The sequence below is a fragment of the Globicephala melas genome, chromosome 7, assembly GCF_963455315.2.
Source record: "Globicephala melas chromosome 7, mGloMel1.2, whole genome shotgun sequence".
Classification (NCBI taxonomy): Eukaryota; Metazoa; Chordata; class Mammalia; order Artiodactyla; family Delphinidae; genus Globicephala; species Globicephala melas.
In genome coordinates, this window is record NC_083320.1 from 13,395,504 (window position 1) to 13,421,572 (window position 26,069).

Genomic DNA, 26,069 nt, shown 5'->3' on the forward strand with positions numbered 1-26,069 from the left:
TGGTCTTCCACCCCAACCCAACCCCCCACCCTGTCATACACAGTCACCCTCATCCCCAACTGGGGTAACATGCTAGCACAATTCTGAACGTAACATTCTATCACCCCATACACGATGTCCTTCCTTTATTTATTCAACAAATATAGAAGGTATAATACCAAATGTTAGGTATTAAAATATCTCAGAATGGGGAGACAGCAGTGATTAGACAGAAATATCCTAGTTTTAATGAAGCTTACCTTCTGGTGGGAGGAATCAGGCAAAAAACAAATAAGTAAATAAATTAATTAGCAAGATAATTCAGATAAAGACCAGTTCTGTGAAGAATGAACGGGGCCGAGTAATAGAAGTAACGAGGGGAAGAACTGAGCCGGACTGGATGATCAAGGGCACCTCTGACAAGCTGACATTTGAGCTGAGCTCTGAATTCCCAAAGAAGACCAACCCTGCTAAAGCCTGGGGAAGGAAGGAGGGTTTGGGGCTGCAGGAAGCTGCTCTGAAGGCCCAGGAGAGGTCTGGGTGGACAGCCAGAGTGGTCAGAGTTGAGGTCAGGCAAGGACAAGATAAGACATTTGCATCTTATTCGAAAGGCAAGTGGCGAGTCACTGGAGTGTTTCAAGAAGGGGGACGAGTGACCTGGTGCATGTTGTTAAAAGCTCATCTGGCCTCTGCAGGGAGAGCACATAACAGGGTGTAGAAGAAGCAAGGAACCGGCTGGCAGCGTGGCTCCCAATTGGCAGGTGGTCAAGAGACGTTTGATGCCACCCTATCATCAGAAAATATTGTGTTAGACAAACAGCTCAATTTTCATTTCCATGAAATGATATTTTCACAAACTAAAGGAGAGTATTGAATATTATTACCACGTAAAGTTGCCAGTTTTTGAACAACATTCAGATGGATTGGTTTCCTGCTTTCCTACTCTACAGAGGAAGGGTTGACAAACAATGGCTCATGGGTGGCCTGTTACCTAATTTCGTATGTCCCGTGAACTAAGAATGGTTTTTACGTTTTTTAAACACTACCCTGTTTTATTTTCTTCATAGAATTGATTAAATAGTTGAAGGGAAAAAAAGAATACTTTATAACCCATGAAAATTATATGAAATTCAGATTTTGGTATCCATAAATAAAGTTTTATTTGAACCCAATGACACCCATTCATTCACCTGTTGTCCATGGCTGCTTTCATGATACAGCTGCAGAGTTACAACAGAGGTGCAGTAATTGCAGCAGACAGAGAGGGCCCTAAAAGATTTACTATCTGACCCTTTACAGAAGAAATTTGGGGATCCCCGCTATACAGTACAACCATGCTCGTTTTGCGGGGGCTTCCTCTCCCTCCATGTGGAGTAAAGCCCTTCTTTAAATGCCTTCTGCCACAGTCTGCTCCATCCACAGCCTGCATCACATTTCAGGGGTGTTGCTCTCCAACAGCAAGGCTTCTGTTCACCTGGCTAGGGTATCGTTTCCCAGGCCCATCCTTGAGCAATGAGTAAGGATGCTCTGGGATATGAGCAGTCACCCAATGAGAGGTAGTAATTGCGTGGCCACTCCAATCCCAAAGCATCTCAGGATGGAAGGAGGGGAGCGGCCCCAAACTCCCCACCCTCCCTCCAATGTCCTTCCCAGTTGTGCCCTGCGGACGGGAGAATCTAGCTCACTTCTGTGTTTCCGTGTTACCAAGCGCCCACGCTTGCAGTAGACATGGTTCATTATTCGGTTTGCTTAATCAGTATTTATTCAGCACCCACAAGGCGCTGAATATAGAGTAGCACTTTCTAGACAAGAGACACTGACAAGAAAAACAAAAGTCCTGTGTTTAAGGAGTGTGTGCCCTAATAAGGATGAACACTAAACTTGATGAAGAATGCTTATGGTTAAGAAATAACAAGAAACAAAGTCTTCATCTGGTCCTCTATACCCCTTAAAGGAGATTATTTTTTACCAAGACAGTATTCCATTCACACTGCTGGCCCAAGCCATCATCATCCTTCTTTGCCTGGATCCCCAGAAGTGGTCTTTAACTGGTCTCCCTGCATCCTTCTTTGCCTTGATTGATTTATTCAACGGAAGCTTTTGGAAATACAAGTCAGATAATGCCACGCCTCTAGTTAAAACTTTCCAGTGGTTTTGCATCGCCTTTAGAGTCAAATCCAGCTTCTCACCTGGCCCGTGATCATCTCTGAGCCGTTTTCTCCTAGCCCCATTTCCCTTGGTCACTACACAGATACCTAGCGTTCTTTGTGTTCCCTGCTTTTCCCCAGCCCACCACCTCCGTGGGGCCTTTACTCCCCTCGCACAGCTGGTTCGTTTCTTCCATTCATGGTTCAGTTCAGATGCTACCTCTTCAAAGAACCATCTCTGACTTTCAACCTGCATTACCCCACCTCCACCCTGTGTTACTCTATCACATCCCCCTGTTTGCTTCTCTTTATAATACTTACCACTACCAAGGAGGATCTTGGTTTGCTTTTTCGCTCTCTCACCATCAGTGAGTAACCCCAAGCAGGACAAGGGTGTCCCTGCCTTGATCATGTTAAGACCCCCCAGCAACTAGAACGGCGCTCGGCACCGAGCAGGTGGAAAATGAATATCTATTTCACGAGTTGTCTTTCAGACACATGTATGTTATTATTTTAGAATATAACTTTGAGTACCTTTAGGAACCAAAAAGCCTATTCTGAAATGAAATTTGAGAATAAAGAGAATGAAGTCATTGGTGTTTCTTGAGATCATTAATATGATACTTTCCTCTTTGACACAACTTAACACATCACCTTGAAAAAACAGCGCTAAGTTCGGGATCCCTTTCCCCAGAGGCTCATTCCTTCCGATACAGTGACTGGTACTTAGCTGCTATCAACAAAGGCTGATTTCCTCCCTGTAGCACCATGTACTTATTCACTTGTTTTCTGTTACTAGGCAAGGGAGAAATCAATTCATATCTGTATTTTAAGTACCCAACACAACGTCTGGCTCATGGGCATTCAATAAAGATTGTTGAACATTGAATTGAAATCGTCTTCTTCCAGATTAAGAAACCAAAGTAGAAGCATTTTCCTCTTTCTTGGCCCACGAGGTAGAAACTCTTCCTCTGGTGCGTGGGTTCTGGGAAAAAGCAGTGTGATCTTCTGTACTGCTTGCATCGTAATGATTACTTGGAATAAGCCGTCTAGATGCATTTATTAACTCATTCATTTCAAAAACATGCACTCCTTCAGTAATTGTATTTGCTGCTCTTGTTTTTCTCATCTTTCTTTTTGAAGCTGGTAGTAATAGAAACTTAAGACCAAAAAATAAAGAACTTAGTCACCAGATTGTGGCTTCACGAAATAGGCAAGGAGAGTAAGAAAGGAAAACAAGAGCTAAAGAACAGTTTGCACAGGGAGATCAGCTTGGTGCTTTGCGATGACCTGGAGGGGTAGGATAGGGAGGGTGGAAGGGAGGCTCACGAGGGAGGGGATATGGGGACATGTGGATGTATAGGGCTGATTCGCTTTGCTGTGCAACAGAAACTAACACAGTATTGTGAAGCAATTATACTCCAATAAATATCTATTTAAAAAAACAACAGTTTTGGGGCTTCCCTGGTGGCGCAGTGGTTGAGAGTCCGCCTGCCGATGCAGGGGACACGGGTTCGTGCCGCGGTCCGAGAAGATCCCACATGCCGCGGAGCAGCTGGGCCCATGAGCCATGGCCGCTGAGCCTGCGCGTCTGGAGCCTGTGCTCCGCAACGGGAGAGGCCACAACAGTGAGAGGCCCGCGTACCGCAAAAAAAAAAAAAAAAAAACAGTTTCAAGGACACAGTGAATCATATTGGGGAGTGTCTCAGTCGAAGGAGAAACTGATACAAAATAGCAGAACAAAACTTGAGAAAGGCAGAAATGAGTTTCTTGCTGAGAGAAAGATACAGAAAGCCTAAAGTGGCATCATTTCTGGGAGATGTAAAAACCTTAAAGAAGAAAGTTCAGAGGTCCAAAAGCAATACTGACACTGTGGAAAGGCCACCTGATCACCTGTATTTCCATACTGCCCACCCCTGTCAAACTGCTCTATTTCCACTCAGTTTCCTGGCCCACCTTCTGTGAGCTCCTTGCTGTAGACAGCAAGGACACCAACATGAACAAGAAACAGTACTTCCGCTTGAAAGGTTAGACTTTCAGTGCTGGTCAGTGGCATCTTCAAAGTCAAAGGTCTGCATTGCACATCTGAAGTAGCCTGTCGAAAGAGTTAACATAATCTTCTCAAATCCTTTCTTCATACCAGTAGTTCAGAAGTAGAGTCTCAGGGCTCTCCAGTGCATCCTGCAATTTTCATGGCTTATTAACAAGACTTCGTGAACTGGGCTTTCTTAACATTTATTCTTTCATAGCCTGTTTTTAGCTATAAAAAGCAACTGGTATGTGGGGACTTCCAGGCTCAACCACATGGGTCATTTTGTGAGAGGAAGCAGAAAGACCTTAATATCTTTTAAATGGAAAAGCAGAAAGGCCGTGACCATTTATTTTTTTCTTCTTGCATCTCTTACTGAGACACAGCCTAACATTTTATAAGAATGTCAACCTCTTTTTAATCCTTGGCTTCTTAGCCTGAAAAGCAGACTTTAAATGGCTCTTGGTGTTCATGCAAGAACGCTGTGATTGCAGTTTAAAAGCTAAGTAAGGGTCTTTCTCAAACTAGGTTATTCTTAGTTATAATATCCCTCTCGTTTACAAGCTAATGAAGCTGAGATTTGGAAAGGCTCATGTTCAAGGATGTAGAGTAACTGTGATGACAGAAATCAAACATAAGTACCTTGACTTTTGCTATTGGAGTTTCTGTCTAAACAGCGTGCTCTGAGCCAGCTGCTTCTTAGAAAAATAAGGTGCATGACTTGGGGAAAATATTAACTCCCTGCATCCCACAGTGAGCGGTACCATTACAATATTGCAGAGAAGGGATTCTAGAGAGCTTATTTCAATTCAGTAAGGATATGTGGAGAATGCTCTGGACTTGATTGTGCTAGGAATATATGTCCACATTAAGACTTCTATGTGAATATTCATAGCCTCATTATTCATAATCCAAAGTGGAAACAACCCAAATGTCCATTAACTGAAGAGTGGATAAACAAAATATGGTATATTCATGCAGTGGAATATTATTCAGCCATAAAAAGGAATGAAGTACTGACAACATGGGTGAACCTTGAAAACATTATGCTAAGTGAAAGAGGCCAGTCCCAAAAGTGTACCCATGGTATGACTCCATTTACATGAAATGTTCACAGTAGGCAAATGCATAGAGACAGAAAACTGATTAAAGTTGCCTAGGGCTGGGGAGGAGGGAGAAAGGAAAGTAACTTCTAGTGGATATGGGGTTTCTTTTGGGGGTGATGAAGATGTTCTAAAATTAAATAGTGATGGTGATTGCATAATCCTGTGCATAGACTTAAAACCACTGAACTCGCTTTAAAAGGGTGAATTTTATGGCATGTCAATTATATTTCAATAACAGTGCTATATTTTAAAAAAAAGGATTGTTCTAAGCATTAAGGTAGGGATCATGTAGGTGCTCAGAGACAGGATACCAAAAAAATCCTGAAGACATGTCTGCATTCAAGTACTTCATTCTTTAAAAGGGATAACAAAGTATACCAGAGACACAATAGAAAACACGGCCAAGGGCTTCCCTGGTGGCGCAGTGGTGGAGAGTCCGCCTGCCGATGCAGGGGACACGGGTTCGTGCCCCGATCCGGGAAGATCCCACATGCCGCGGAGCGGCTGGGCCCCGGGAGCCATGGCCGCTGACCCTGCGCGTCCAGAGCCTGTGCTCCACAACGGGAGAGGCCACAACAGTGAGAGGCCCGCGTACCGCAAAAAAAAAAAAACAGAAAAAAACAAAAAAACATGGCAAAACATTTCATGTATAGTTACATTTTATCACGAAAGCAGATTTAATGTGGCTTGCTTACATACAAAAGTACACACACGTAACATGACTGGCTGAATTAATCACTTGCAGAGCTTTGGGTTCTACAATATTCTACAGTTAAGCTGCAGACTTCATGGGTAATACAGACAGTAAACGATATAATTCTGAGAAGAGAAGATGTATGTTGGATGAATTAGAGAAGATTTTCAAAAGAAGGTGGCATCTTTGTCAAACCTGAGATTAGGAAAGAACAAGGAAAGAAAAGGGTTTTCTGAGAGTAGGAGCATGGCAAGGTATGTGCAGGCCTGAGCCCAGCGCGGAAGAAAGAATGCCCGCAGCCACGGGAAAAGGTGCCCTGGCGGCTTGGCTGCGGTGGGTTGGCTCACGTCTTAGGCCTGTTGCTGCTCATGAGGGCATATCTGCAGGCCTCACATGGAGCAGGCTTCTTCGCCGTACCTCCTTGGAGAGTGAGCTCAGACCACAGCCTCTGAGTCCTTGCCAAGGGGAGACCTTGGTGCAATAAGTATATTCCTGTTGTTGGAACCGTGTGTTCTATGAATACTCACATTTTTCCATATGTAAAACGTTTCATCCTTACCACCATGGAGGAGGTGAGACACATTTTGGAGCCTGGAAAATGAAGCACAGCAAAAAGAAGGGAAGTGACTTGCTCCGTGGTTTGCCTGTCCAAGACTAAAATGTCTTGAAACAGGTCTCCAAGGTTCCCTAATTATATACTTAAACACTATGATGGATGAATCACCATGCTTGACTTGGCTGGATCATGACTAGGGTCCAGTTATGGGCAACTGCTCACTATTCGTGCAAAACAAGAAGGACCTTTCCCTTAAAGCACAATGAAAGTATTCATGTGAATTCTCATGTATGTAAAAAAATAAAATCGCAATACTCTTCTGAATGGGATAAAAAATGTTTTTCAAGCAACCAATGTAGTATAAGTGTCTGCTCTACCAGGATAAAAACCAGTATCAGTGTCTTAATTTGAGAAATTTAGGTGAAGATTACTTTTAGACACACGCTTACGTTGGAATTGACCACAAAGTGTTAGTTAATAGCCCTTATTGTGAGGTTTGTTGGCTTCTCGAGCTCAGAATGATGGGTTACTCTAAACACCATCATTTTTGTCCTCTTTTTTGAGCAGCTGGGATCTACAATACCGTCAGAGGGAGCTTTGCTCAGCTCCGACATAGGAAAAGCAACTTCTTTTTTAGACTTTGACGGTGGCCTTTGGCCAATTGAGAAATGGCCCCTATGTGCTTGGAATGAAGTCTTCTGTAGTCATTTTAGCCAGCAGCATGGTAGCTGTGACAAAGCCCCAAAGACTACCCACTGCAGAGTAGAAAGAATCAGAGAGTGTCAGGGCTGCCGTGGGTGATGTCTGAATGTCATGGACCTGAAACTACAAACACAGGTCTGCATGCCTCATTTCATAAATAAAAGGACAGTTTTTATTTCCAGATGCCTAATCTCTGGACAATAGGCCCTTATGAGACTCTCCCACCCGATGAGCAGCTCGGCTGCGTTCCCGTGCAGTCTCAGATCCGTCTCATGCTATTGAGCTCTACTGATCGTCAACCAGAGGGTTTATTAAAGAGAACAGGAAGTCTGTTGTGGCCAAGGCAATTTGTAGTGGTCGGAAAGCATCTAATTCTCAGAAAAGAAATTATTTGTAACCATGTTAATTCCCTTACTTAACAAATATGGCTCTGTATACTTTTTTCCTGTTTGATCGATTGATTTTTGCTTCAGCAGAGATACATGAAAGAAATTTAAAATGATCAAGATGGGGTTAGGGGGTTAAGAGGTACAGACTGTTGTGTATAAAATAAATAAGCTACAAGGATGTATATAGTACAACACAGGGAATATAGCCAGTATTTTGTAGTAACTGTGAATGGAATAGAACCTTTAAAAATGGTGAATCGCTATGCTAGACACCTGTAACTTACGTAATATTATACATCAACTATACTTCAATTAAAAAATGAAAACAAAAGGAATCAAAGATGAGTAGAAGCAATACAGTTCTTAAAGTTGAAATTGTATGGAGCCCTTCTGCTTTTTCACGCAAGTTCTCCAGCATTATGACAAACTATAACTGAGGTTAATAGCATGTTATTATACATGTATTCCTTTTCTTGTATTTGTGTACTCTGTGCAAGGTATTAGATGTGCATGTTGTAAAATATTGTTTCAGATTTATCACATGGTTACATGAGGGTGATTCAGCCCCAGCTGCCTTATTTAGCAAAGAATCAACATCATCTCATAACTAGAGGTCATCAGGGATCACACATAACCATTGTACCTATGATTCATTTTTATTACCCCAAATTGAAGGAACTTCCAATCTCATATATTGAATATGAGCATTAGCCTGTGTATTTGGGACCCTAATCTTCACTCTGTGGCATCACAAATCAGGTAGTCATGTAATTATTATTACTGGAAACCTGAGCCCACCTTCCAGAAAAAAAAACAAAAACCAAAAACCTTCTTAAACCAGCTCAGTATTCACTCTATTGAACTATACCACAGAGTACTTGATCTTAGTGGGACGATAGGTTTATGGTATAACTAAACAGGAAACTAAACTTTGGGCCCCTTTACTCTCCATCAGACTTAGAGTATTTTAGAGCAGCTATTATTTTTTTAAAGGCAAGAAATCAATAAACTGTGGTAGATAATGAAAAAGAGGAATCTTTTGCTTTTTTATATAAAAATTTTATTATAAAATAATGACTGAAATATAGAAAATTTTTTCAATTGGAGGAAAAAAATCCTTAATCTTGCCAGTAGATCACAATATGTAATGTTCCCTGGAAACGCATCAAGTTACACTGTGTATCTGCAAATTATCTGTCCAAACAGGAAATAAGTTATCCCCAGACAACTGAAATCCAGCAATAAACCCCAAAGCTCAGTTTAGGCATGGATTTTCGTCTTCTACTCCAACCTTTCAATAGAGTTTATTTACTGTTTATCTTCTAACAGAGTGAATAACATAAAAGATGCAATTAGCAAAAGGAAATTCAAAAGGAATCAAAAATGTAAAATCTAGATAATAATAAATCCTAAACTGGCTCCAGCACGCTTCACGTGGGAGGTAATGGTTCCCTGTGCGTGTATCTATACTTGGCTTAAATCGACAGCCATGTCCTGCAAGCACTTCCAGACTCTCTTCACACAAACCGCAGTCAAATCCTGGGGCAGATGCACTGACCGAGGGGCTCTGTATCTGTGTTTCAAGATGAGCATTTATTTTTGCCATATAATGTATCTTGATTACAGTTTTCTTATTATTTTTTTGTCCTCTGATCATTATTTTTGTCCTCTGATCCTGTTAGAATCACATGACATTCTTCCTGTTTCAGTGTCCAAATCCCATCCTCCCAATATGCACGTACATGCGTGCACGCCCACACACACAGATATACCCACACACCACACCCACTCACACATGCACATATACATGCTCACACATGACAGACACACGCTCACACATGACAGACACACTCGCCATGCACACAAACACACGCTATCAAGTACAGCATACCTTCCTGCATAATCACACTCACACACCAGGCACACACCACACACACACATTCACACAGACATACTTACACGCTACATGCAACCACACAAGCTCACACAGACGCACGCCACCCACACACCACATGCATGCACAGAATGCACATTTACCTACTCACACACATTCAACACACTCAACAAGTAAGTACTGAGCACCCAACCAGGCACTGAGGTTATAGCGATGAACAAAACAGACCAAATTTCTTTCCCACGAGGAGCTTATATCGAGTGAAGAGAAAAGGGGATTTGAAGAAAATATGAGGCTAGGATTAGAAGAAAAAGAACGATGCTGCCCTTGGTGGCAGAGCCTGCGGCTGCAGCTGTGACCTCAGAAGACTAAATTCCCTGGACCCCTCTCCTTCCCAAAAGTAAGGATGGGTTTTAAAACTCTCATCTGTTTTAATAATTGGTCTAGAAAAAAATGCCCTTCATCTAGAACAGTTCAAATGAACCTTATTTTGTGCTTTAGAAATGCTGATGAATCATTTGTGGGTTTGGGGATGTACAAAATAAAAGATCCCAACTGTTGGTACCGTGTATGTTAACAGATTCATCATCCCAGCATCCTTGTAATCCCCAAGGAGTACAGACTAAAGGAAGCTGGTAGCTGTTAATGGAAAGTTACCAATTTATGGCATCCCATAAGATATATACAGGGGAAACAATCTATGAATTCTGTTTTAAATGTCTTATATTAAGAGATTCTTTATATTTTTAGTTAATGTATATTCATTTAATAAAAAGCTGTTTGTTTAGCATTGAAGTTGAAAATGTTTTATTTATTTCAGTGAAAATAAAGACACTAAAAACATGACTTATTTTCTTCAAGGTCCAGATTTACTGAGTACCCTTTCTTCTCTCCCACCATAATAGTGGCTACACACACACACACACACACACACACACACACACACAGGGCTTCTGAAAGGGGCTAAATTTACCCTGTGGATATTCAAGAGATTATTTACAGTAGGATTAAAATAATGTAGATTTTGTAGGTTTTCTTTTTCATTTCAAATGTATTTTATCAATAGCATTAAGAACAAAAAAGATACCAATATAAATAAACTAGTCAAAATATACAGATGCCCAAATTTTTGTGTTCTGCAGGGAAGGAAACAGCTTAAAATTATGAGCTTCACAGATAAAACAGTAATTGCAATATAGTATTGCAATCCTCCCTTATACACTGGGGATACATTCCAAGATCCCCAGTGGATGCCTGAAACTTCAGATAGTACCAAACTCTATCTATACATACTGTTTTTTCTTATACGCACATACCTATGATAAAGTTTAATTTATAAATTAGGCAGAGTAAAAGATTAACAATGATAACTAATAATAAAATAGAACAATTATAACAATATACTGTAATAAAAGTGATGTGAATGTGGTCTCTTTCTCTATCACAATATCTTATGATACTGTACTCACCTTTCTTCCTGTGATGATGTGAGATGATAAATGCCTAGGTGATGAGGTGAAGTGAGTTGAACGATGTAGTGACATAGTATTAGGCTACTATTTATTAACTTTCTGACAATACATCAGAAGGAGGGTCATCGTGGATCATGGAGCCCTGAAGATGTTGATGAGATGGGATGTTGGGGACAGAGTGTGACGGCTTGAGATATCATCATGCTATTCAGAACAGCACACAATTTCAAACTTATGAATTGTTTATTTCTGGAAGTTTCCACTTAATATTTTTCGACCCTGGTTAACCATGTGTAACTGAAACCATGGAGCAGGGGGGACTCACTGTAATGCCAGTGGTGGTAATCCAAAGAGGTTTGAATCTTCCCTCCTAGAGATTAAATTGGTAAGAACTATGGAAGTTTCTCTGTCTTCTCTTATCCTTAAATGCTAAGATCTCATACACTTCTTTATTGTGCCTTTGATATAGTGGTCTGCCCAGTGCTTTAAGACGGAAGGCTTAATTTCCTTTCCTTGTTCCTCTCAGACTGCCACAGTTCCTTGGGACATACGAACATTGTACTCAACAGTACCCGAAGATGCAGAGCACAAAGCAGAAAGTTTACTGGTGAGAGAGGTAAATGCAATGCTTCCAACCCTTTATTTTATAAAGCTTCGCTTCACCCCATTTAGTTCTTTTTTTTTTTAACATCTTTTTTGGAGTATAATTGCTTTACAATGTTGTGTTAGTTTCTGCTGTATAACAAAGTGAATCAGCTATATGTATACATATATCCCCATATCTCTTCCCTCTTGCGTCTCCCTCCCACCCTCCCTATCCCACCCCTCTAGGTGGTCACAAAGCACCCAGCTGATCTCCCTGTGCTATGCGGCTGCTTCCCACTCGCTATTTATTTTATATTTGATAGTGTATATATGTCCATGCTACTCTCTCACTTCGTCCCAGCCTACCGTTCCCCCTCCCCGTGTCCTCAAGTCCATTCTCTACGTCTGCATCTTTATTCCCATCCTGCCCCTAGGTTCTTCAGAACCTTTTTTTTTTTTAGGTTCTGTATATATGCGTTAGCATACGGTATTTGTTTTTCTCTTTCTGACTTACTTCACTCTGTATGACAGAATATAGGTCCATCCACCTCACTACAGGTAACTCAATTTCATTTCTTTTTATGGCTGAGTAATATTCTATTGCATATATATGCCACATCTTCTTTATCCATTCATCTGTTGATGGACACTTAGGTTGCTTCCATGTCCTGGCTATTGTAAATAGAGCTGCAATGAACCTTGTGGTACATGACTCTTTTTGAATTATGGTTTTCTCAGGGTATATGCCCAGTAGTGGGATTGCTGGGTCATATGGTAGTTATAGGTTTTTAAGGAACCTCCATACTGTTCTCGATAGTGGCTGTATCAATTTACATTCCCACCAACAGTGCAAGAGGGTTTCCTTTTATCCACACCTTCTCCAGCATTTATTGTTTGTAGATTTTTTGATGATGACCATTCTGACCGGTGTGAGGTGATACCTCATTGTAGTTTTGATTTACATTTCTCTAATGATTAGTGATGTTGAGCATCCTTTCATGTGTTTGTTGGCAGTCTGTATATCTTCTTTGGAGAAATGTCTGTTTAGGTCTTCTGCCCATTTTTGGATTGGGGTGTTTGGTTTTTTGATATTGAGCTGCATGAGCTGCTTGTATATTTTGGAGATTAGTCCTTATTTAAGTATTCTTAACAAAAAGATTTAATTTTATTTTCCTTGTTTAGATTGAGTTGTAGGAAAGGCCATAGTATGTGAGAATTTTGGATAACAGAGTTTCTATTTTAAGAGAGATATTTCTTTCAAGTGTTAACTATAGAAATAGTTAATGGGAAAACCATGTGGACAGCTTAAAGGTACTGATAAAAGTCTGTTGGTGTAGCATCTACTTGCATTTAGTTGGTATAGGAGAGGCCTATAAAACTGCTACTTCTTCTAACCAGACTGCAGGTGGCTTTGGGGCAGGGATTGGGCCCACACTTAACAGCTACTTAGTAGATGTCTATTGAATGAATAAACGAAGTCAGTCCTTCCTTTACAGAATATGCAATGATATCATTTAGCCCAGCACAGGTCAGACTGAAAGTAGTGGGATCTAAATGCAGTCTTTAATCCTGAGAAAGTAGCGTATCCCAATTAGGATTTAAATGAAGCTGCATAAAATAGCAAAACCCTTTCTCAGCTCTTAAACATATTTGTGCGAGTAGAAGCTAGCTTTGTTAGTGTACATACTGATCCTAATCTGATTAATCATACATATTTTATTTTGGACTATTCAATCCAGATCATCTTTACCATAGATTTGCCTTTTTTTCCCCAATTGCATCATTTCATATTTATTTTCTCAAAGTTCACATTGAATTACACCATCTCCTAAGAAGGTTAAAAAAAAAAGTGCAAATTCACATAACATCAGGATATCTGAGTATACTGTTTTCACATTTACTGATAAAAATGTTTCGTCAGTGCCATAATATTTTGTTTACAGTCGCCTTAGAGGAAGTCTTAATATCTAGTAAGGCATCACTGTTTAAAAAAAGAAAGAAAAAAAAAGAGTTGGTAAATCATTTTCTACACAAGCAAATCAGAATCATTGAGACCAGGTCTGCAAAGTCCTGCAGGAAATATGTGTTGACTTAGGTCAGATTTGAAATGTTTATGATATTGAATGCCTAACAGGGAATATTTAACTAGGTCTTTTTATGTGTTTTTTACTAAAATGTTTCACTTTCTTCATAAAGATCTTTAACTTTGTTATTGTTTATTTCTATGTATTTTATAGTTTTGTTGCAAACGTGAGTAGAGTTTTTAAAACCCATTTCCTTTTCTTACTGTTCATTGCTGATATTTTTTAAAAGCTATTGATTTTCAAATATGGATAACTAGCTTACTAAACTCTCTGGTCCTAATAGTTTGTTTTTTTTAAAATTTTTAGGTGTGTAGTCACATCATCTGCAAAAAAATTTTAAATTTCTTTTTTTCTAATAAGTATATTGTTTCTTTGATTTTTATCTTATTTTATTATCTAATAACTCTAAAACAATATTGAATGATAATGCTAACATCAGGCATATTGTCTTATTCTTGATTTGGTGTTTTCTGACAGTTTCAAGTACAAAAGAACTGTCTAAGAAGGGTCTTTCTTGGTCTTTATCATGTTTAAGAAGGGCCTTTCTTGGTCTCCACAGTGCTTATAAAGACTGGCTACCCTATGTTGTGAAATTCATATGCAGCCTATTGACATAATAGCTTTTTTCTTGAATTTATCACTGTAATAAAATTAATAGGTTGCTGTCCTATGAATGCATACTTGTGTTTCTGGTATAAACTTTCTTGTTCAAGTTGTACTATTACCTTAATATTTTACTACATCAGAATTGCTAATTTTTTCAAATTTTTGCATTTATATTCATGAGTGAAATTTTGGCTCTAGTTTTCTTTTTTCCTTTGGTATTAGAGAAAAGTTAGCTTTAAAAAATAGAGACATACTCCATCTTTTCCTGTCTTCTGAAATTAAAAAAAATAAGCCAGTGAAATGAAACAGAGTATCAAGAAACAGTTCCAAGTGCATATGGTTACTTAGTAAATGGTAAATATGGCACTCCAGATTCTCTGGGGAAGGGTAGACAATTCAACAAATACCACTTGACTATCCATTTTGGACAAAAATAAAGTTAGAGTTGTATGTCACAGTACATGTAAAAATTAATCCCAGATGAATTTTTAAAATCTTAATTTTAGAAACGCAAGTTATAAAAACGTAGGAAAACATTCTTTTAGTGGAAAGTTATGGAAAAATGAACACATTTAACAAAAGTCTTAAATTTTTATGATGAATGGAACATAAATCAAGCCAAAAGAAAATAGTTAGTGAACTCATTTGCAACTCATGTTCTTTTGCCACACCGCCCCACACACATTCCTAATACTCAAAATTCTACAAGTTAATAAGAAAAGATAAATAACCCAAGAAAATATGAGCAAAAAGATAGAAGCAGGAAGTTCAAAAAGAGCAAGACTAAGTTGGCCAAGAGGTGTACAAAGTTGCCCAGCTACGGGGCTTCCCTGGTGGCGCAGCAGTTAAGAATCCGCCTGCCAATGCAAGGGACAGGGGTCGAGCGCTGGTCCGGGAAGATCCCACATGCCTTGGAGCAACTAAGCCCGTGCGCCGCAACTACTGAGCCTGCGCTCTAGAGCCCGCGAGCCACAACTACTGAGCCCACGTGCCACAGCTACTGAAGCTCTCACGCCTAGAGTCCATGCTCCGCAACAAGAGAAGTCACCGCAATTAGAAGCCCGCGCACTGCAAAGCAGAGTAACCCTCGCTCTCTGCAACTAGAGGAAGTCCACACGCAGCTACGAAGACCCAATGCAGCCAAAAATAAATTAATTAGCTTAAAAAAAACTCAAAAAAATATTGCCCAGCTACACTTGTAATCATAAGAATACAAATTAAAACAAAAATGATGTATAATATCTGAATGAAGAAAAATTTAAGTTGAATATCATTTAGTGATAGTAAGACTATAGGGAAATAAACACTATAACACAGTGTTTGTAATTCTCACATGTCTATAGCCTTTTGAGATATTCAAATGTATCTTTTTTTTTACATCTTTATTAGAATATAATTGCTTTATAATGGTGTGTTAGTTTCTGCTTTATAACAAAGTGAATCAGTTATACATATACATTATGTTCCCATATCTCTTCCCTCTTGCATCTCCCTCCCTCCCACCCTCCCTATCCCACCCCTTGAGATATTCAAATGTATCTTTTATAAGTCATACATATAAATATGCAACATGAATATTAGAAAAACATACACTAGAGCATAAAAATACAATTACAAGCATGAGTATTGCAGCACTAGACAATTTGTAATATCAGTTGATAAGGGTGGGGTTGAATATATTTTGGCACATCTATATTTTATAATAATAACTAATGGAAAAAAATTACATACATTTAAGTGTATTAATTGGAATGCCCATGATATGCTGTTAAGAGAAGAAAGTAAGCTGCAGAATACACAGTATATCATTGGAGAGTTAAAAAAAAATGTGAATATGTAAATATGTTATGTAAGCCTAGAAAAAGTATTAAAAAATGCCCATTAAACTCATAACATTGGTTACCTCACAAGCTTGGGATTATAGGAAGGAGATAGAAATTGATTTTCAGTGTATATATTCTGTATTGTGGTGATGTTACAAACAAATTTATGTAACTAAAAAGTATTTTGAAAAAAAATTACTTAGAATATATCTAAAAATGCTGCCAGAATTGGAAGCAACTCAAGTCTATTTCCTAAAATTTTCTCTAAAAGTTAAAATCCAACTTAATTCTTCAAGTTATTAGGTAGTCACCTTAGAGACTTCATCAGATTCTTTTATTATTATTATTATTTTTTTAGTTTGATCATGAAAATATCATATGGAGAGATCAAAATCCCATATGTGTTTTGCTTTATGATTCTATCTGCTGGGCTTCTCTGTCCATGATAGAAGCCAATTAGGTTCCTCTGACATAATCCATTCTTAATCATTTGTAATATAGTATAATTTGAATAGACTTATAAACATTTCCATGATCTTAGGGACTTTCCTTTCTTGGTCCTTGCACCTCTTTTTGGGTATATAGAGTATTTGTGTGTTCCAGATTTTCTGCAGTCTCTCTCCTTTAGGGTGGAAAATTGCTCTCACACGAACCAGGGGTTCTTAGCTCTCCCCTGTGGGTCTCTAGTACCTGAGGCTTTCGAGGCCTTGGATTGGGTTGCCAGCCAACTTCAGCTTTTTTGCTCATTTTATTGCCTGGTAAGCCTTCGGGGTAGGGCCAATCAGCTCAAAGACGAAATCCCAGGACCTAATCAGAAACCACACCCCAATCTCTGGATCCAACCAAGGTGTCAAGTGTAGCTCCTTTCCCTGGTGAAAGGATGGCCTGAAAACTAGGTCAGTACAACACTGGAGACTTCTAAGGATATTCTAGGGTTCTTAGAGGCCTTTAGTTTTGTTTGTACTTTCATGAGCTTCTGCACCACGACTTTAAATGGCCACATCGATCCCTTTATATCTGTAGTTCTCTAAGAATGTCCACTTCAGCTGAGAACAGGTTGGCCACAAAATATGCCTTTGTCTTGCTATTTCTCCTGGGGAGGAATTTTCACCTTCACCTTTGTTCCTATATTAATTTCCTTCCAACTACTTGCAGCTGGGATTATTCCTCCTTTACTTACTTCCACCCTCCGCTTCTCGATTCTCTTAAGAACTTCTCTAAGGAGAAGTCAGGTGAAATGCCTTTTACCTCAGATGCCGGGTAACTGCCAAAGTTTTAGATTCCAAATCTCAGGGCAGAGCCTCTGACTTGGAAACATGAATGAATCTTCTTACCATGTTTTTCCCAACTGTGTGGATCTAAAGTAGAAAAAAAAAAAAGTGGAGAAAGCCTGGGAAGAACCTCTTTTATTCCCTGCTAATTTTTCTGGATCACTAGCCGTGAAAACCCTGTGGAACTTCCCATAGTTGTACTTGTTTTTAAGGATGGAGATAAAGTGAAACTTGTGCCTTAGGATAGAAAGAAGACAAACATTACATGATGATAATGGAACATGAATAGTTGAGCCTGGAGACAGTAGATAGAAAGAAAAGGGTCACCAGAGAGCTGGGTTAAGATGAGAAATGACCCCAGAGAATTATGCTGGCAAAAAGTCTTGACCTCTATAGCTAATAGCCGCTGATCTTTATTGACTACTTAACTCTGTGCCAGATACGCTTCTCAGCCCTTTGCTTACAGTAGTTACAAACATACGTTTCGTCATTATCATCATCATCACCTTTTAATGATGATGGAACTTTCATAGAAAAATGAAGGAACGTGTCCAGCCTCATACAGCTGGGAATAGACAGGTCCGGCGTTGCAACCCCTGCCGTCTGGCCCCTGGCCTCTGAACCATGATGCCGACTGCCCATGTGGGCTTTGCTATAGCTGCCCTCTGGAAGGAACACTTGTCTCAGTCTTCTTCCTAACCACCCCACTGTAGCTTTGTAACCCTGATGCATGCAGTTAGTGGACCACACTTTGAGAAACATTGGCTGGAGTTTTGAAAACAGAGTAAGCCAGCACTGAAATGAATTCATTGATATTTGTAGGGTTTCGTAGAAACACATGTTTCCCTTACAGTGGCTGCTGCATTGCACTAAGCAATCTTTTTAGTCCACCCTGTGCTAAATTGCCCTGCAGCTCCCCACAGGGCGGCAAGGACAAATACCCTGGTTGCTAGGCAACAAACTGGCATGAATCTCATTTAAATACATGGAGTTCAATACTAATTTTGAATTGTCCCTCTACACTCTACTTTGACAGCTCTGAGCCTCTTCGGAAAGGCAGTAGGCATTCTTTCCTTTTTAAAATAAGAGTATAGGTGTATTTAATATCCACTAAAGCACCTCACACTTACGTTAAACTAACACAAGTCAGAGTTCAGCAACATTCTCCCTATATATTTTGAACATCCTGTGTTATAAGTATTACTACCTCATTTTACAGCCTACGAAGCAAGTCCTGAACAATTAAATTTTTGCTCAAATACATACAGAACCAGAATTAAGCCCCTGATCCCTCTAACTTCATGCTCCCTCTAACCCCATGCTCCATGCTCTTACCAACTTTGCTACCTCTGACCCTTTGAAAAATGCCTTTAAACCATGCACTTAATAGCCTGACCTAATGGGGATATCTCCACTGTCCACAAGGGACTATGTCCTTCATTTTGACAAGCATTTAACCTTTTTTGCCTCAATTTCTCCATCTTTAAGTGAGGATATTAATAGTGCCGATGCTGTGTTTCTAAAAATAAATATAGCAATGGTATGAAAACACTTGGAAAATAACAACTGGGGAGCCATGTCTTTATCTGATCCTCATAAATGACTTAAAATCAACATCTATAACCATAAAAAGTATGAAACACTTCTGTGATAAAACAAGCACCACTTCCTCCCACTGGGGCTCAGGGGAGCAATTAAAGGATCTATGAATAGGGTGCAGACTTCTTAAGCAAAACTTCTGTAGCAAAGTTTTCATTTTAATATACACAAAACACTAATTAACACTAAGCTCTCGGTTTGGTCTCTCTTAACAAAGAAGATGAGAGAGCAGAGAACTGAGAATAATACAGTGGCCCAACAGAGAGCAAGGGTCCAGGGACCACTTCACCTGAACGGCTGAGAGAGATACTGAGTACTAAGGTAGCAAGTTACTCTGCCAACAAGCCCCCTGTAATTTCTAGGAACCAACCTGCAGCAGGAGTAGAATAATGAAGAAGTGAGGAGTCAGTCCGAATTCAAGAATCCACGTCTCACTTTGGTCAAAGGCACAAGACACTTGAGGACTTAAGAGTTGTGGAAACGTTAAAAGAATGGAAGCAAAATATCTATATATACTTCTGTACCTGAATATGTCTGTATACACACACATGCACAGAATGATGAGGTACTGTCCTCATCCCGAAAGTACTAAGTTACTGAGGCAAGGACAAGTTCGGATTTTAAGCAGCGTTTCCAGACCAGAAAGAGTTGAATTCTCCAGGAAAAATATAAAATAGATAACTAATAAGGACCTATTGTATAGCACAGGGAACTCTACGCAATACTCTGTAATGGCTTATATGGGAAAAGAATCTAAAAAAGAATGGATATATGTATATGTACAACGGATTCACTTTGCTGTACACCTGAAAGTAATACATCATTGTACATCAACTAGACCCCAATACAAATTTTAAAACAATAATGAAAACAGGACCAAGACTGAATAGGGAAAACAAACCAGATTCAAAGAAGACAGGATAAATGTTGTTGAAATCTCTAGGCTTCCATAGAAAGTGCACACTAAAAACCAGGAGAAAAAATGGTTGAGATCAGAGCAGGACACCAATTTCATCCTGCAGAAAGCTGCAGGATGTTCACAGGTCTCACACACACACACAGATTCTTTACACACACACACACACACACACACACACACACACACAGATTCTTTAACTAGCTAACATCTATTGAGGCTGCCTTAGAAGGGAATATGGAATGAATTATTTCCCAAGTTTATTTTACCATGGAGAAATTCTGTTTCCCCCCAAGTATCTTGAGAAATATATTTCAGAAATGCCGATGCATTGTAAATCTGATGGAAGGAAATCATCAGGAACTAGGGGTACAATACAGCTCAAGTCAAACAGAATCAGCTCTTGGGTGAACTTTGACATGCATTTCATTAAGGCAGATGGTGAGGAAGAGAAAGGGAATATTAAAGCCTCTGAAAGAGCAAATTAATTGTTTCTTTCTTTTTATGGGCACATCCATTCTTAATTCTTATCATTAGTGTCAAAAATGTCTACCTTTCTCCAGAGTAAACCTCTTACAATATTAAGACACAATCCCAGATACACCCAGTGATGGCAGTTCTATAGATTTATCTTCATGCAGCAAATTGTAAGTATTAACAAGGTTAATTTCAAAGTTGGAAGTAAATAATAATAATCATAAAGCTCAGAGTAACACCTTTTTCAGCCCTTAAATTTCTCCTCTCAATCCCCTATCCAGTTACCAGATTATGTTTTCTCGTGTCCTAGAGGTAAGTGCATATTCAGTGACTTAAACAAGCTGCCCCTTTAGATATACACAGAAACTGCTACTCCCAGTCTGGCTGGGTGGAGTTGATTATCTTTACTAATAGTTGAATTCTTTATGTAGAAAGTTCCTCACTTGCTGATTTATATTGTTACTGTGGATTACATACAAAGTATATGAAATAAAGGGCCTTGTCCACTGCATGAAAGATTGGACTGGGTTTATTGTTCACCAACATTTATCACTTACTAAGCTACTGATACCACCTGGATGTAACATAGTCAAGGAGCTCGGCACCAGGTGGGAAATGACAGACGTGTGATCAGATTTTTGCAAAACAACTAACAAGAACCCTTGGAGTGTTACTGTAAAATAGAGAAACAAGGTCAGGTTCACATGTTAGAAAAAAACAACTAAAGGCAGACCAGAGAATGGATTGGTTGGCTCGTGGGGTTGAGTAACACTGAAGGGAAGTTGGACAGATAGGAGACTATTTATTTTAATAGCCCAGCTGGGTTAAAGATCTGTGCTAACGTATGGCAGCATGGTTGTGGTGACAGTAAAGAGCTGTTAAGGGGACAGAATTGACAGGAGTTGGTGATGGAAAAGAAAGTAAAGGAGAGGACTATATTGGCAATGACTCCCACGTTTCTGTCTTGGGCTATTAGCCGGATAGTTGTGCCGGTAATTTAAATAAGGTCCCCAGAAGAAAGTACAGATTGCTCAAGCAGGGATGGATGAAGCAAGTGAGGTCATCTCTCCGGCCGACATGCAGAAAGAGATATCCAAGAAGAAGATACGTATATAGGTCTTAACGTAGAAGGAAAGAGTAGGCACTGGCTCTGGATTTGAAAGTTGAAGCTTTGAGCCTGGAAGAGCTTGCCCAGGAATGCCACGAGGCAGGTCCCTGAGTGATGCTCCCACATAAGGGTCTGGCAAAGAGGGCCCAACACAGGAGGTGGAGATGGAGTGGACCCGGAGGTAGAAAGAAATCAAGGAGAGATTGATTTCTCAGAAAAAAAACCTGTCAATAGCGAGAGTGAGCCAATGGCGTAAAATGCCAAAATGTGTCAAGATTGGGTAATTCACTGGATTGGGTAATTCAGAGCCATTGGTGGTTCTTTAACAGAGCAGTTTCAGAGGCTTTGATCCCGACCCGATTACAGTGGGTTGAACACTGAAGAGATGCAAGATGTATTATCTTATCAAAGAAGGTGCTAGTATATTGTTGTCCCTTTTCCCTAGAAAGTGCTTTAAGGGTAAACCCAGTAAAACTGTTGGAACTCTTCAGGGAGAATAAGCTATGCATTCTGAATTTAAAAATAGCTCAGGAGACTGTTAAATATTGTACCGAAATATTGCTTAATTGATTAAGAAGCAAAATTTTGTAACTATGAAAAACAATATATGACCAAGTGAGTATAATATTGAAAATGAATTTCTTCTTCCTCATCTACCATTTGGACCCAGACAAGTGGCGTTCAATTAATTCGAGAGAAAATTATAAATAGTCAAGGTAGAAGCTGCATCATGTCGAGAAGTAAAAGCGATTTTAAGCAACGTGGATCCTAGGCATTTCAAAGAAAATGATGACGAGAGGAAGGCTGGCCATGATTTCAAATGTATTTCATGCTGCCCCGTTTTGTTAACTGAATGAAACATATCTAAAAAGAATGAAATGTATCTTTTCTGAAGAAAACACAGGGAATTTCACTTGTTCTATGGTTGAAATAATTTTATGCGCTTTATGTTTAATTTTGGACTGCCTGTTGTGTACATTGACAAAGAAACCATTCTTTTAACCAAAATGCCTTTGGACTTTATACAAATTGTTTGAATCTCATATGTAGAATAAGGTGCAGTTCATCACCCAGAAATAAGAATGAGTCTTTCAGTAAATGATTCTGAGGTGGGCTTTTTTTTTTTTTTTTGCATGTATAAATAAATTAAGTAAAAATGAATGCCGTTTTCTGATTCTGAATCATTGGGGAGCAAGTGAGTGATTCTAATGCATTTGTTAACTTTAGACCAGAGCACAGTAAACATAGTTTTCTTCAATCTAGAAGTAACCCCTCTGCTGTGACATCAGGGGTACATGCACAATTTCAGTTACTGGAAGATATTAGGGAAAATACAACTATAAAAATTTCTCCAAATTAAAAAAAAAAATCTTAACCCTTTCTTAATAAAATTAGTGCAAATAAAAGGTTTTTGTTTTGAAGAAGGAGGCTCTTAATTCACTAGTGAAGGTCTTGCTGGAAGTTAAGGGACTTTTCATTTTGTGTGTACTTTTTAAAAGTAAATTTATAAGTAAAGCCATATTTATTTTGCAACTTCAAGAATTTAATGGAAAAATGATACCAAAATCTGTTGTCCTATATATAGTTTAGTCTTAGATGTAAAGATTTTTTTCTATCATAGTCAGAACAAAATGGATCACCCTATTTTTTTTAACACTAAATGTATGACAGTAAAGATAATAAACGTACAAATGTTGATTAAGGTAAATTCAAATGCATTTACTCTTTAGTAGCATTAGGATAAAAGGTATATGGAAAACACTGCTGAAAACAATGAAAACAAAATATTTTTGTGTTTCACATTAACCACCTTGAATAAATTTATTTTCTAGTCTGTCACACCCCTAGAATAATAGTCTTGTTTCCAAACATGTAAAATGGTTCCCATTCTAAATTGGCTTCCTCTAATCTTCTCCACAATAAAAATCATCCTACAATGTTTGGTAGTAAGTGAATAAAGACAGAAATATAAGTCGGGGACCCTGGAGTGTAAAAATTTAAAAAAAAAACCATCATAAGTTTGAACCTAAAATTTCAGTTTCATTGAATTACAGCCCAGATTTTATGACTTACATGAAAAGAACAAGTAGATCATAATATTATCAAGGTTTTTTTTAGTACCATCCATTATTTATGTCCTGACAAAATACTTGTGACATCTAGCTGGGAAATTAGAGTGTAGGTCCCCAGATTGGGCACAGGTGTGATTTATGAAAGTCTAATTTTAAAGTTTGTTCAGTTGCCTTAGTGCAATGCATTTTTTAAAGACAAACCAAATACCTTGATTCACTTTCAATTTAAAATCAACAAAGGTAGCAATTTAGGCTACTCTATAATTCAGACACAGTAGTTTAAAAATGATTGGCAGCTATGGTTGGCATTTGATGTGACATTCTGTTTTACATGGTATATGCCTATGTAGATACATAGTAACACTATCTAATATCAAGTAATATTTTAAAAAAACAGACTCAAAAATCTATTAAATAAGATTGTACCATGATTTCTGAAACTGAATCAGATCTAGAGTTACATCATGTATTTTGTCCAAACTCATTTTCATTTCTCTCCCAAGAGTGTAGTATAAGTTTTAAAAGATCAGTAACTGTTCAGCTTATTTTCATAGTACAGAAATTAATGATTGCATTTTAAAGGAATATATAATGTGGTCAAGTTAAATTAAAAAATGTTTTCAGTGCCTTTTCCTTTCTTCTAAAATATCGGTGTATTTATTGGGTGACCAATGTCCTGATTTGCAGGAAGTTTCATATTCTACCTGTTGGCCTGGCTAATAGCATCTCCTTTCACTTTGAAGTGCCTCAGTGTGGACAATAAATTATTCAGCCACTCTTTCAATACATAATTTATCTGAATTCACTTAACTTCGTGATGCTGCATTTTTTTAACATTTATAAAATAGCCATAATTACTTCTAAACTTTGTAAAGAATGACATTAATATGAAAATCACCACCATCGTTTTACAAATACAGAATTAATCCCATTGGTGACTAAGGGCCAAAAAGAACACCTTTTGTGGTTGCATAAATATTTCTGGCAAGAAAGTAGTCATGTAATCAAATAACCTCTATAGCCAGAAAGAAAAATAATTTTGCATCTAAAATGCAATCTATTACCTGCTAGTTACTCTGTAGCCAGAATCTAATAATCAGCCTTTTTAAGAGATGGACAAATTACATTGCCAAACCTAAATTGCTATTTGAGGTAGGTGACGTGATTTGAATTGATTCTGGTGATCCTCTAAAGAGGACGGAAAAAGGGGAAAAATGATATGTTTTGTTTAGAGTATTTTAGGGTATGCTTTATAGTTGCCCAATCTTTTCAAAAGTATTTAGATTTTTAGAACTTTTAAGGTGTCCTGTTTAGTTATTTCTAAAGGAAAAGAAAGAATAGAGAAGATTCATTCATTCAACACATATATATTGAGTTTCCACTATCAGTAAAACCCCATGCTGTAGTTGATATGCTCCCTGCTCTTTTAAAAGGATGTGCCTACTTACAGGGAAGCTGGAGGGTCACCTCAGTTACTAGAGTTCCCCGTGTGAAGCTGGGACCCTAATGCTTTCAGTTCATAGGCAGACAGCATGACAAGGACAGAGTCACACTGTCACCCCAGTGGAATGATGCATTTCAAGGCCCCCTCTAGAGATTCTGATTCAGTGAACCCCCCGTGGGACCCAGGAACCTGCATTTTAATTAGCAAGCTCCATGGACACAATACAGTTTGGGCAACACTATCCTAATGATTTAAAAGCCTTTGACTATGTTGAGTTGGCTCAATTTTTTGTGTGTCTAAACATATAACAGGCAGAGATGGCAAGATAAAGGCTGAACAAGCAAACATAATAAACAAATAAAATGTGAACCGGGGCATTGCTGTTTGGAAAAATTAACCAGCTCAGCAAATGTTTGCTGGATATTCAGTCTTCATCTTTGAAGCAGACTGTGGCAGTGTCCCTTTCTCAAGGGGATAAGAAGTGGGTAATTTAAAATCAGTGTTGTGAGATAGGTACTTTTTAGGGGGGAAATGGAGCCATTGCCTTACTAAAACAAGCAGAGTTGTAGCCTGTGACTTTGAATTTGCAACAGGTCATTTCAGCTTAGTTTTTGGACAAAGAGGAATTGTAGTCATAATTATAATAGATCTTAATGATCTTCTTAGAGCGAGTGTGTGGGCTGGAACAAAGAATGGCGAATAATTTTCTATGCGTAACATTTCCAAAATGCCTAACTATGTAGGAGAAATGTTTATGTGTTTGTAAAATGCACTGGCTTTCTCAGAATCGGAAAAATCACAGATTTACAAGGATTCTTAAGGGTCATCTAGTCCAACCCTAATCCTCATCTACCTACCACCAGATACAAGAAACCTAACAAATAAATTCAGAAGGAATTTGATTAAAACAGAACACTGTGATCATCAGAGCTAAGATAGCTCTCCAAAACTATACTTGAATAAATCAAGAAAAACAAGTTGTTATTATCAACTATCATGAATGTGATTTATAGATTGAGTCAAACTTGCTGAGAAAACCGATTTTTTAAAAACAAGTATTTGTTAATTACTTACCCTCTGTTAGGTGCTTTATAGGAATCGATCCTAATGAAGGTG

General features: G+C 38.6%; 1 protein-coding gene across 13 annotated transcripts in view; it reads left to right on the forward strand.

The window, feature by feature from the left end:
* DOCK10 (dedicator of cytokinesis 10) overlaps positions 1-26,069 on the forward strand; it is a 279,856-nt gene that overhangs the window by 127,942 nt on the left and 125,845 nt on the right. For all 13 annotated transcript variants that reach the window (XM_030833224.2, XM_030833310.2, XM_060301780.1 and 10 more), the window contains exon 3: positions 11,495-11,584. In XM_030833224.2, the coding sequence (XP_030689084.2) occupies positions 11,495-11,584 (90 nt within the window). The remainder of the gene's footprint in view (positions 1-11,494; positions 11,585-26,069) is intronic.